This window comes from Corylus avellana, chromosome ca6, assembly GCF_901000735.1.
Source record: "Corylus avellana chromosome ca6, CavTom2PMs-1.0".
Taxonomy (NCBI): domain Eukaryota; kingdom Viridiplantae; phylum Streptophyta; class Magnoliopsida; order Fagales; family Betulaceae; genus Corylus; species Corylus avellana.
The window spans coordinates 11,092,237-11,104,932 of NC_081546.1; the positions used below are offsets into that span (position 1 = coordinate 11,092,237).

Consider the following 12,696-nt stretch of genomic DNA (forward strand, 5'->3'; position numbering starts at 1 on the left):
ATTTTTTTATTTCTTAATTTTGCCCTCTCAAACTTTAAATGTTAACTTCGTGCCTGTTAAATGAAAAAGTCAAGTTAAAAAAAAAAACCCTATGTACTTTACTGGCAATTCTTACTTCAAAAGGTTCTTCTTTTTTTCTTTTTTTACAGCCGAGGAAAACACTCGCTCCGAATTTTCAAATAAAGGTTTCATTTTGGGCCGAGATCGGTGAAGAGACGACCCATTTCAGGCCACACCGAACCGAACCCAAGTGGGACGTAGGTTAACAAGCCATTTTAAAAAGTCTCATCGAACCTTTTACGGTTTACCAGAGAGAGACGGAGACGGCAGTAGCAGAGGAAGGACGACTCGAATCCGATCAAAACTGAAAACATGGGTCGCCAAGCCGTGGCTAAGCTGATCGGCTCGATCGCCTCCCGCAGAGCTTCAAGCACAGCGGCTCAGGCTCGGCAATACGGGTCGGCTCCGCATCCCTCGCCTGCCGTGTTCGTTGATAAGAACACTCGCGTCATCTGCCAAGGCATCACCGGCAAGAATGGCACCTTTCACACCGAACAAGCCATCGAATATGGCACCAAAATGGTATCTTTCTCTTGCTCTCCCATATATGTGGTAGTTTGTTTTAGATTTCAATGGGCTATGTGCTATTTTATACGATTTATTTTTTAAAATGTTGTTTAATTCACTTAAATTCCACCATATTTAGTGAAGAAATCCCATTTTCAGAATTGATTTATACCTCAAATGGCACAATTTAGTCGCTTTTGTATGCATTGAACCTCTTCTCTTTCACTCCATATGATTTATTGTGCATGATCCTTTTCACAACCCTGAGATTTTGTATTTCTTTTTTAGTTACAAGTCATTTTAATTGTTGGACTCTTTTATTTAAGTACCGTTTCTATGGTTTTATGAACAAGTTATGGTCCATAAATTATTATATATATTAGGGTTTTTTTATAAAGTTTCAATATGATTCTGGGTCTTTGTTTTGCCTACACATAGGCCTTTCTTCATTGCTTCATGCCATCTGTTTTGGTTTCTAGCAGGAGTTTGGTAGAAACCCCTTCAAATTATATGTGGATTCATGCAAAATGGTTACGTTAATTTTTGTCTACTTGTTGCATTGTAGAGGTTACGGGGTAATGGTGCAGGGTGACAATGGCTGGATTATTATGTTCATCAATTGCAAGTTTTATTTTGCTTGAATTAAAATGTCTACTAGGGAGTCATACATTTTAGCTCAAATGCATGTGAGACCTCCCTGTTTTTGTGTTTATTCTTGGTTGAAATTCTTGTGGCTTCTTAATAGTCCGATACTTTGCTTCACAAAAGGGTTGGAAAGTGAAGTAGGTTTTTTAGCCTGTGATCTAGACTGTGTAAGAATGTGTTTTTTAAGTGCCTAAATATAACATCTACTTTCATATTTCTGTTTTGGAATTGGTATCTAGTTTCATTTGGTTATAATATCATTTTTATTTATTTTTAGTTATAATTTCTAAGGGCAATGTTGTGATCTGTATTTTTTTTTTTTGTTTTTAAACTTTTTTTAACTAGGTGGGTGGTGTGACACCAAAGAAAGGTGGAACAGAACACTTGGGACTTCCTGTTTTCAACTCAGTTGCAGAAGCAAAGGCTGAAACAAAGGCCAATGCCTCAGTCATATATGTCCCTCCACCATTTGCAGCTGCAGCTATTTTGGAGGCGTTGGAAGCTGAGTTGGATCTTGTTGTGTGCATCACGGAGGGGATCCCTCAACATGATATGGTACAATAAATTTTACGTGAGAGGATTCTATTTTGAAAGAGGATGAATGTAGTGAAACTCAAAATCTGTTGACTGAGGCAGAGCAATTTACATTTCTTAACTAAAGAGTGCTTGTTTATGGCATCAATTGGACTAATTTAGTAACTTATATTGGGATATTTTTTTCTTTCAAGGTATATCTTATTCTTTTAATGGACAGAAAATCTTTTTGGTTCATATTTCTAATGGATCGTTGGCATTAAAATATTTTCATCTACGTGATTCAGATTGAACTCTTTAATCCTGCTTTTTTATTTTTTATTTTTATTTTCATTGGGGTTATGTCTAGCTGCTAGAATAATTATTTGGTTTGCAATACCCGGATATCTATTAGATGTTAGATAACAAATTTGATCAAATTTATAGACTATGGTCATGCCATATTTGATCTTTTGACATGCCTAGTATTTACAAATTACTTTTTGCTTTTCAAAGTTTTTTGGAAAATGGCCTTGAAGTTATTATTTATGGTTTCAGGTACGAGTGAAGGCTGCTATTAACAGGCAATCTAAAACTCGGTTGATTGGGCCAAACTGCCCTGGTATTATCAAGCCTGGAGAATGTAAAATTGGAATTATGCCAGGGTACATCCACAAACCTGGTCGTGTAGGAATTGTTTCCCGATCGGGTACATTAACCTATGAAGCGGTGAGTCCTAATTTTGACCAAATGGAGTACCTTCTTATGAGACCAAGTCTGTAAGGGTAGTTTGATTTATATTTCAGAAATTGATGTGATTATTCTTACTTGATTGATCTTCTGTGGGGCCTAGCTGAGGTGACTTCTTTAAAGTTGACTCCGACAGCAGTAGTATTGTGTTAATGTGTTATATTTTTCCTTATGGAAATGGAATTTCTTGCTTTGTCCCTCTTGATCTCACACTCATGGAGAGCTTATGAGAATTAATCGTCATGGAAGTATTTTCTTCTGTCAAGATGACCCCTAATTGTGCTGAAATATTGTACCTTTCTAACAAGAGCAATTTTATTTTATTTTTTCTACACACATATGCCATATTACACGACCTGTGAAAAGTTGGACCATCAAATTTCAGCCACTTGGTCAATTTGGGTTTGAAGATGCCTTGAATTACCTTGTATCTTTATTTGATGTCTATCTGTTTTTTGGGTACTATGTTCAGCCAGTTGTTCATAGTTTTGATGTTTATGATTATTTACTTTGCAGGTTTTCCAAACAACTGCTGTTGGCCTTGGACAATCAACATGTGTAGGTATTGGAGGGGATCCTTTTAATGGGACAAACTTTGTTGATTGCATTGAGAAGTTCATAGTGGACCCTCAGACAGAAGGTGAATTGTTTTTTTTTTTGAATATTTTTTTTCCTTATTGTGGTTTGGCTAGCGAGTTATAGTTGCTAGTATTCTCCTTGTTTGGGATTTTTTAGGTAATGCCTAAATCAATGATGGAGTTATTGGCGTTTTGGGGGCCGTTTTAAGATAGTAGAGTAATGTTGTTTAAAATGCCATAACATTATGGCTTATGTGGAGTATTTGGAGGGAGAGGCATGCTAGGACTTTCGTGGATCTGAAATATCATTTGCTTAAAATGAAGTCAGTACCTTTGTGTTCATTTTATTGGATGAGAATGTTTGGGGTTTTTACTTGTCTTTCTTGGGTTTATTTGATCTCTTTTTGATGATGAATTCTTGGATTTATTAGATCTTTGTGATTATAGATCTTAGTTTTATTTTTTTCTTTTTTTGAAAGAAAAAAGAAGTTTTTGAATCTCTTAATGCTTCCCATGCGCTAGGCCTATGTCTTTTTGTTCTTAAGTCAAATTTTAGTACTTATTAAAAGTTTGTTTGGTTATTCTGAGTGTACCTTTCAGTTTACAATGTTAGGAAGAATTTGTGAATTATTGTAGACTAATCATTGGGAGTTGGAAAGATTTCAGGCCATGTATGTCTCTCTCTTCTCTCTAATCGTTGGTAGTGGACACTGGCTTTGCTCATTACCCTCTAGGGTATATGGTTGTATTCATATGGAATGTAACATAGTCTAATATTGCGGGGTTAATTTATATAGAGAAATGCAGCACAACTGAAAAGGCGTAGGAGTATTCTTGGGCGTTAAAGTCATTGGGTCTTATGGAAATCATCAGGTAGCATAGAAATTGTTTAGGCATTTTCAAATGATTTTGTCAACCCTCCCTCTCTGTCTCTGTCTAACACTGTTGTTTGCTCAAAGCCTCTTGTGTACTGCTATGGGATTTTTTTGCCCTTTTTGTGTAAAGTTTTAAAGTACATTATCCAGAAATGGGTCAACAAATATAGTTCATCTTATAAAAGTGTGAAATTTATATTTAATTTTATAGTGTTCTAGGTTCTACTTTAATTAAGGTTCAAATATGGTTTTCTTTTTAAAATCTCAAAAAACTTGTTCTCCACTTTAGTTGAAAGTGTGATGTCAGTATATATGGCCAGCTAAAACTTAAAAAAAAAAAAAAATTGGATTGGATTTGATGTGTTGATGGGTTGCCCGCCCAGTTACGCTATTTGTGGAGCGTGTTTTTGTTGTTTGAAGCTACATCCGGTTTGAAGGTTAATTTAGCTAAGTCGATGCTAATTCCGGTGGGGAATGTGGAGCAAGTGGAGTTGTTAGCTGGTATTTTAGGGTGTGAGGCCGTTACTTTGCCAGTGAAGTATCTTGGTCTCCCGTTGGGAGGCTCTTATAAGTCCAAGCATATTTGGGATGGAGTTTTCGAGAAGATTGAACATCGGTTGGCCAGTTGGAAAAGGGTGTATTTGTCGAAGGGGGGTAGGGTCACCCTTATCAAGAGCACTCTTGCTAACCTGCCCACTTATTACTTGTCTTTATTCCCTATTCCGGTGAGTGTTGCTATGCGCATTGAGAAGCTTCAACGCAATTTCTTATAGGGTGGGATAGGTGAAGAGTTTAAGTACCACTTGGTGAAGTGGTCACAGGTTTGCACTCCGATCAAGGAAGGAGGGTTGGGAATTAGGAATTTATTGGTGTTCAATCGCGCTCTTTTAGGGAAGTGGTTATGGCGATATGGGATGGAGAGAGATGCTTGGTGGAGAATGGTGGTAGATTCGAAGTATGGAAGCTTATGGGGAGGGTGGTGTTCTGTTGAGCTTGGAAGAGCATTTGGGGTGGGGCTACGGAAGAATATTAGGAAAGGGTGGGAAACTTTCAAAGGCTTTACGAGATTTGTAGTGGGGGATGGGACTAGGGTTAGCTTTTGGCATGATTGGTGGTGTGGAGATACAGCTCTCAAGATCGCTTTCCCGATTCTTTTTAGTACTGCTTGTGCGAAGGATGCCTCAGTTGCGGATAACTTGGAGATGATAGGTGGGTCCAATCAGTGGAATGTGAGTTTTTCTAGAGAGGCTCATGACTGGGAGGTGGATGTCTTTACCTCTTTCTTCCAAATGCTGCATGCAGCTAGAGTGAGTCGAGGCTTTGAAGATAGATTATGGTGGACCCCCTCCAAAAGACGACATTTCAAGGTCAAGTCTCTCTTTTTCTCTTTGGCGTGTTCGGAAGGGAGGAGGTTTCCCTAGAAGAGTGTGTGGCGGACACAGGCTCCTCCAAGGGCAGCATTCTTTGCATGGTCAGCGGCTTGGGGCAAAATTCTAACCTTAGATAATCTCAAGAAGCGACATGTGATTGTGGTGAACAGATGTTGTATGTGCAAGAAGAGCGAGGAGACGGTGGAGCATCTTCTTCTGCATTGTGAGGTAGCGTCTGTGTTGTGAAGTGCCTTTTTTGGTCGCTTTGGGTTATCGTGGGTGATGCCTGGTAGGGTTGTCGAGTTGCTGGCATGTTGGTGGTCTTCAGGTAGGGGGGGGAGTGCTACGGTCTGGAAGATGGTGCCTACTTGTTTTTTTTTTGGTGTTTATGGAGAGAGAAATAATAGGTGTTTCGAGGACTTGGAGAGGTCCTTTGATGACATTTTATCCTATTGTTTCCATACTTTGTATCTTTGAACTGTAGCGTTTGTCTTTCCGGTGTCGATTAGCTTTGATGATTTCCTTGTACGTTTTTCCTCTTCTAGTTAGGTGATCTTCTTTGTATACTTCTAGTGTACTTTGGGGCGCCTACGCTGTTAATAAAGTCTGCTGATTACTTATAAAAAAAAAAACAATGTAGCCCAAACTCAAGAAACCTAGGTTGTAGCAGGATTATTGATATGTTCTTTTTAGATCTCTAAAGGGAAGGAAAATTATATATGCAACATTGCTGAAATATTTGAGGTTGTTGATAACAAGTCCTAGTGCTAGGTTTAGTTGGGTGGTAATTAACACTCCCAAACATTTCAACAAGCTCATATGATATTTTAGCGATTACATGGAAAAATTACTTGACTTTGGTTTAGTAGTTAAAGTTTGCTAGGTCCAAGTCCAATCGAGTTTGGATATATCCCTTTCAAACACCAATACCAATTTACTCAAAATACTAGGAGAGATCTTCCAAATCCGAAGATTAGATTAAATAAAAATTGACACCAAAGAATCAGAGTGGGACACTTCCTTAATGTAATGTCCCTAGTGAAGGAATAGACAGAAATGTGGTAGGAACATCATCTTCTCATGATTATGGAGGCTTATGGTGTCTTGCATTGTAATACTAACCAAGCAAGTAATGTATACAAGCATAAACATTTTAAAAATATACAAATATAATTTTTTTCCCCTCCAAGAACCTAAAAAGAACATATCAGTAATACTAGGGCACCGTGAAGTAAAGTGTACTATGAACAAGTTAAACATTTCAATAAGTTAAAAAGTTACTTGAGTTTGAGCTTAGTATCCAAAACCCATTAGGTCCAAGTCCTTTTATAGTTTGGTTTAGTTGGGCAGCAAACATCAAGACCATTTGATCAAGGTCCACTCAAGTTATTTAAATCCATTATTGGAACATATGAATGCTGAAAATCATAAAGTACCCGTGACTCCTAAAATTAAATAAATTTTAAATCAAACTAAACCAACTTCTTGAGTGTTTTAGGGTAGTTCTTGGTCTTGTGGAAATTATTAGGTGCTGTATATTTTGTTTTTAGACATTAACAATAGTTTTGTCAACTCTCCTCTCTCTCTCTCTCTCTTCGACACACTCATCTATCTCTTTTGTTTCGAGCTTGTCTATCACCCATAAGATTTTTGGTTGTCTTGGTGTACTGTTTTAAAGTACATTACTCAGAAATGAGTCAAAATGTCATTTGTCTTACAGAAGTGTGTTATCGTTATTTAATGTATTATACTGTTCTAGGTTATACTTTAAAGTATTTAGGTTCAAGTTTGTTTTGCTTACTTGATAGACTTGAAATTGTACAAAGGTGATGATATAGTTCATCTGCTGTGGCCTAAATGAAGTTGTGCACTCTGTTGGTAAAATTTCTTGCTGTAATAGTGTATCTTATCCAATTTTCTTTGATTGCACAAGAATTTTTTTTTTTTTTTTCAATCTTATATTTAAATAAGGTGGTTGAAGTGACTTGTGATTGATGTATTCTTTTGTCCATTGCATCTTTATTGTGTTTACTCTTCTTTAGACACCTCATGCTTCAGTTCTGTTGATAATCTGAGATAGAGTTTAAAACTTTATGTTGAAAGTCAGGAAAATCATGTGCAGATGATCAAATAATGATATGCTTTGTGCGTGTCAGGTATCGTACTTATTGGAGAGATAGGTGGAACTGCAGAAGAGGATGCTGCTGCATTGATAAAGGTATGCAGTGCCAGTGATAACAGTACCTTCCAACTATTTTGTAGAAATCATCTAATCATGCCTTCCTACCCCTGAAGCCCCACCCCTCACAGAAAGAAAAGGGGGGAAATACATTTTACCTCTTGTGATTAGGTTGCAACACCGAATACCCTTATGGTCATGTCCAAAGTATGAAAGTTGACATAGATGTTACACATTTACCCATTAACCAATTATAAATAGTGTTGCTGAATTTTTTTACAGCTTTCCTGGTACTATCACATATTCAATCAAGGTTAAAAACCTAAATCACAGTAGTTAATTTGTCAAGTTTTCAGGCTGATCGTCGTCATTATCTAGCTATATAGGATGATAGTGCAGATAAAGTGTACAATTAATGCATGTGGTGTAATGTGATTGTGCTATGTACAGATTGACTTTAAAAATTTTGAACCTTTCTCATGTGTTACATACTAAAGTTTAAGGAGGTTCTGTTTTATGGCCTACCTACAAGAGGATAATATGTATCTTCCCCAATAAAAAATTGAAAATTCCTAATATGTATTATTTCCCCTTTAATTGTTGAAAGTTTCTTAAGTTTACAAAACTTTGGCACTTTCCCATACTTTAGTTGCCTTTCCATGAAAAGGATTCTTTTTTTAGTATCTCTGAAAAAAAACTCCTCTCTCTCTTTCTCCATGAGCACCACATGAGGGACGGTGGTACCATCATAGGCATGGAGTCACTCTCTTCTTCGATTTTACCTCTCCCTTCGCTAGTTACCCCTTTACATTGTTCCTCTCCATGCAAACAAACAAAATGAAATAAGAGGTATTCGAAGCATATAAGGATATGCTTTGAGGTGTCATCCAAAAGCTTCACCTTTAAATTTCCTCGTGTTAGAAAGAAAGAATGAAAGAACAAAAAAACAAGAAAAAGAAAAAAGAAGAGATTATTGTGGAGTCGTGTTGCATGTATGAGAGCAGTGATGAGATTGTGTATCATCCTCTTCGTCACTTGTTTAGTGGCTAGAGGGTTATGGTTGCTTGTATTTTCTATCTTTGGGGTTGTGTGGTTATGAAAAACGTTGAATCATGTTTTATGCCTTGGGTTCTATTTGTGGTCTTTTCTAACTAGGCCTTACGATAAACCAAAGTTTTTTTTAATTCAGTTTTATAATATATTCATAAGGGATAAAAGAGATCATATGTGCACCACATTATGTGGGTGAAGTGGGCTAAAAATTATCCTGCTGGTACTGAGCTTTATTTGATACAAATGTTGTTATAAGAATATCTATAAAGTATTGTTCTTATAGCATTACAGGGCATAGGAATCCTGGAAGAATATCAGAAAATGGTGGGAGACATTCTCAGGCTTTACTAGGCTTGAGGTGGGGGATGGGACTAGGATTAGCTTTTGACATGATCTATGGTGTGGAGACACGGCTCTTAAGGTAGCATTTCTAGTTTTATTTGGTATTGCTTGTGCAAAAGATGCCTCTGTTGTTGCTAATCTGGAGTTTTTGGGTGGATCCAATCAATAGAATGTGAGTTTTTTTAGAGAGGTGCATGACTGGGAGGTGGAGGTCTTAGCTTCCTTTCTCCAGGTATTGCATTCAGTCATAGTCAAACGAGGTTGTGAAGATAAACTGTGGTGGGTCTCCTCCAAAAGAGGTTTATTCAAGGTCAAGTCATTCTTTTACTTCTTGGCTTGTTTTGAAGCTGCTTTCCATGGAAGAGTGTGTGGAGGACGCAAGCTCCTTCTAGGGTGGCTATTTTGCGTGGTCGGCGGCGCTAGGAAAGATCCTGACCTTCAATAATCTTAGGAAGCTGCATGTTATTGTGATGAACAGATGCTGTATGTGCAAGAGGAATGAGGAGACGGTGGACTATCTTCTTCTTCATTGCGAGGTAGCTTCCGCTTTGTGGAGTGCCCTCTTTAGTCGTTTCAGGATGTCTTGGGTTATGCCTAAATGGGTTATCGACTTGTTTGCTTGTTGGTGATTGTCTGAAAGGCTGAGAAGTGCTGCGGTTTGGAAGATGGTGCCTACTTGCCTTATTTGGTGTTTATGGAGGGAAAGAAACAATAGGTGCCTTGAGAACTTTGAGAGGTCCTTGGAGGATTTTGTATCCTCTTTCTTTCATACATTGTATCTTTAGCCTGCGGCATTTGTGTCCCCTTTGTCAATTAGTTATGATGATGTCCTTGTTCGCCTTTTCCTTTCTAGTTAGATCATTCCTTTTGTATACTTCTGGTGTACTTAGGGGTACCTTATGCTTTTAATAAGATTGATTTTTGTTTTTGACCTTCCATAGTTTCTTTCTTCTTTTTCTTCTACTTGGCATGCTTGGCTTTTTTGTTTTTTGGTATACCTTGTACAATCTTGTACAAGATGCCTCTTTATAGTTTCCTTAAGTTGATTACTTTTTGCTTTGAAAATTAAAAAAGTTATAGTCCACACCATGTAGATTCTATACATCAGTGCTTCAGCATTTCTTGTTTGTCAGTATGAGTATTAAACTGATCCTAAAACTTATCAAACAGGAAAGTGGGACTGAGAAGCCAATCGTTGCATTTATTGCTGGACTAACTGCTCCCCCTGGCCGTCGTATGGGTCATGCTGGAGGTATAATACTTTGAAAATGCTTAAATATGATTGTTTGATTTGAATACATTGAATTGCAGTGCATATTATTTGTAAGGAATCATGATACATGTACATTTTTAACTTGTGATCTGCAATAAAAATTACAAGGGATAGATTTATTATGTTACTGCAAGATTGGGAGTGGAATCCTTGGGTGCCTTTTTACCTGCTTTACAGGCTAAATTGAGGATAGGAGAGTATAAGTTGGACTGACAGTAAACTCAGGAATATAATTGAAGGAAATCCTTTCTATAAGTTTTTTAGGGGGGCCACAAGAGGAAGAGTCTAATTAAGGGGAGATTAACTGCTAGTTGTCAATGCATCTGTAAAAGGAGTGGAGGCTCTGCTGGCCATCTTGTGTTGTATTGTTTAGTAGCCAAAAAAAAAAAGGTTTTTGCATTTTTGGCTGCAGTTGCCTGGTGATGCAGAGAACAATTGAACTTGAATAGTGTTTTATTTGAACTTTGTGTTTCAATTAATCTATAAGTTAACAATTTTTAGTTAAATTTTCGTTTTGCTATTTGTGCTTGGAGTAATGCCACCCTTCACACTCATTTTACATTGGCTAACATAGCGTGTTTTAAGTAGTTTTTCTTTTCTTTTTCTTAAGTAACTAACATAGGAAGTCACTTAAAACACACTACACCAGCCAATGATAAAGAGAAATGCTAGGCTTACAAAAAGTTTTACAAAAAAAACTTTTACAAAGTGATGTGGCACCACATGATTGGATTTCTCAATATTTGGATTTATCTTATTCCCAATCATGTTGTGCAACATCACTTTATAAAATTTTTTGTAAACTTAGCATTTCTCATATTCTCAGTATGTCATTAAACAATAGATGAGTGCTACACATTCCAAATTTGTTTCCCCCAAAGTTGGTTCTCAAATGATGTGTCACCATCTCATGAGATTTATTATTTTGGGAAGTGTGTCACTAACTCTTGAAATTGTGACACATCATTTGGAAACTAAATTTTGGGAAACAAATTTGAGATGTATAGCATTTTTCTAAACAATATGAGTCAATAGAAATTGATTAGAACCTCTCTCATTGAGAAGTGTTCTAATTTCTATATCCATTTTAACTATTTCATACTACTAATATGTATAACTAATTGGAGTCGATATATTTGCTGTTTTCTGCACATGCAGCTATTGTATCGGGTGGGAAGGGCACAGCGCAAGATAAGATCAACACCCTAAGGGAAGCTGGGGTTACAGTGGTAGAGTCTCCTGCAAAGATTGGTGCTGCCATGCTCGATGTTTTCAAACAAAGGGGCCTTGTAAGTTAGTTTGGGCAATTGAACTTGGCAGCAATATTTATACATTTTGTTCTTGCACAATATCGGAAACGGTGTGAAAATTCCACCTTGATTTTTAGTACTGATCCGGATGGTGATAGAGTTTTTGGAAGGTTGAGAGTTCTTCCATTTTCTACCTAATAGAATTGTGTTTATTCAATAAACCACACTCATTGTTTTTGAGATATCTTTTTTACACATCATGGATGAAATGTCCAAAAATTCAATATAATATTGTGTTAGGGATGTTCTTTCCTAATATTGCTTTCAATTTTTAACAAGAGGCCTACTAGGTTTCTTATTTTACACGTCAGACCAATAACATGATGTGCTGTGTATGGATGACCATGTCAAAGTTGCCACGTCAGATTTGTTGCCCTTGTTGCCATGAATTAAGTCATACTAGAAACATAGAAAATGTTAATTCATGGAGTTCCAAAATGTAATACCCTAATGTTCATCTCAAAAGGTGAAATTTTACTTATTCAGTTTTCCATAATACCCTTTTTAAGGTAAACAATATTGTTATTGAAAATTGTGTCACCTCTAATATAATGTAGAGGATATTTGAGAAAGATTACTATATTTTTATCATTTTGTTAATAATTGAGCCATTTCAAACCAAGACGTACAAAGTTATACACAAGGAGTGCATTTAATTCTCAGCTGGGTTCATGCAACTTGCAAGTATATGGGCATATGGATGTTAATTTATTGAGTGATAGTTTCTCTTGAAACTTACAGGAATACTTTAGAACAGAAAATTAAATGCTTAAAAAAATGACGTGGCCATATCTCTAAAAATTAAAATTACAGATTAGGCCAGAACATTGACCCTTCTTCACTACAGTAAGGAGCATAAAAGCAAACATTTGAGTGTATCTTGATATATCATTTTGCATATGTGTGTTCAATACCGTTTGACCTCTATTGCCATCAACAAAGTTAAAGCATAGGAAGATTATCAATCGGCTCAAAAGATTGTAACCCAAATCATTTTCTAACCTTTCCAACACATACAATTTAGAGACATGTTACACATCATTTTCTCAACCATCTTTTAACTATCTCTTTTTGCAAATCTAATAGATTCATCATTGAATTTGTAGACTAATGTGGGTTCCATAAAAATTTAATGGTAAATTCACTCATTCACTAAACGGAGATGTTGAAAGAATGATTTTTATCATTTCTCTATGTTTGAAATCTAAATAACAAGACTTAGACAGCATTTCCAATATTGA

At 36.6% G+C, this 12,696-nt stretch overlaps 1 protein-coding gene across 1 annotated transcript; it reads left to right on the forward strand.

The window, feature by feature from the left end:
* The first annotated feature begins 210 nt into the window (after positions 1-210).
* LOC132184456 (succinate--CoA ligase [ADP-forming] subunit alpha-1, mitochondrial) lies at positions 211-11,639 on the forward strand. Its single transcript, XM_059598098.1, has 7 exons — positions 211-582; positions 1,558-1,767; positions 2,284-2,454; positions 2,992-3,115; positions 7,455-7,516; positions 10,043-10,124; positions 11,304-11,639. Exons 1-7 carry the CDS (start codon positions 373-375, stop codon positions 11,441-11,443), a joined length of 999 nt encoding a protein of 332 aa, XP_059454081.1. The 5' UTR covers positions 211-372; the 3' UTR covers positions 11,444-11,639.
* The last annotated feature ends 1,057 nt before the right edge of the window (positions 11,640-12,696 follow it).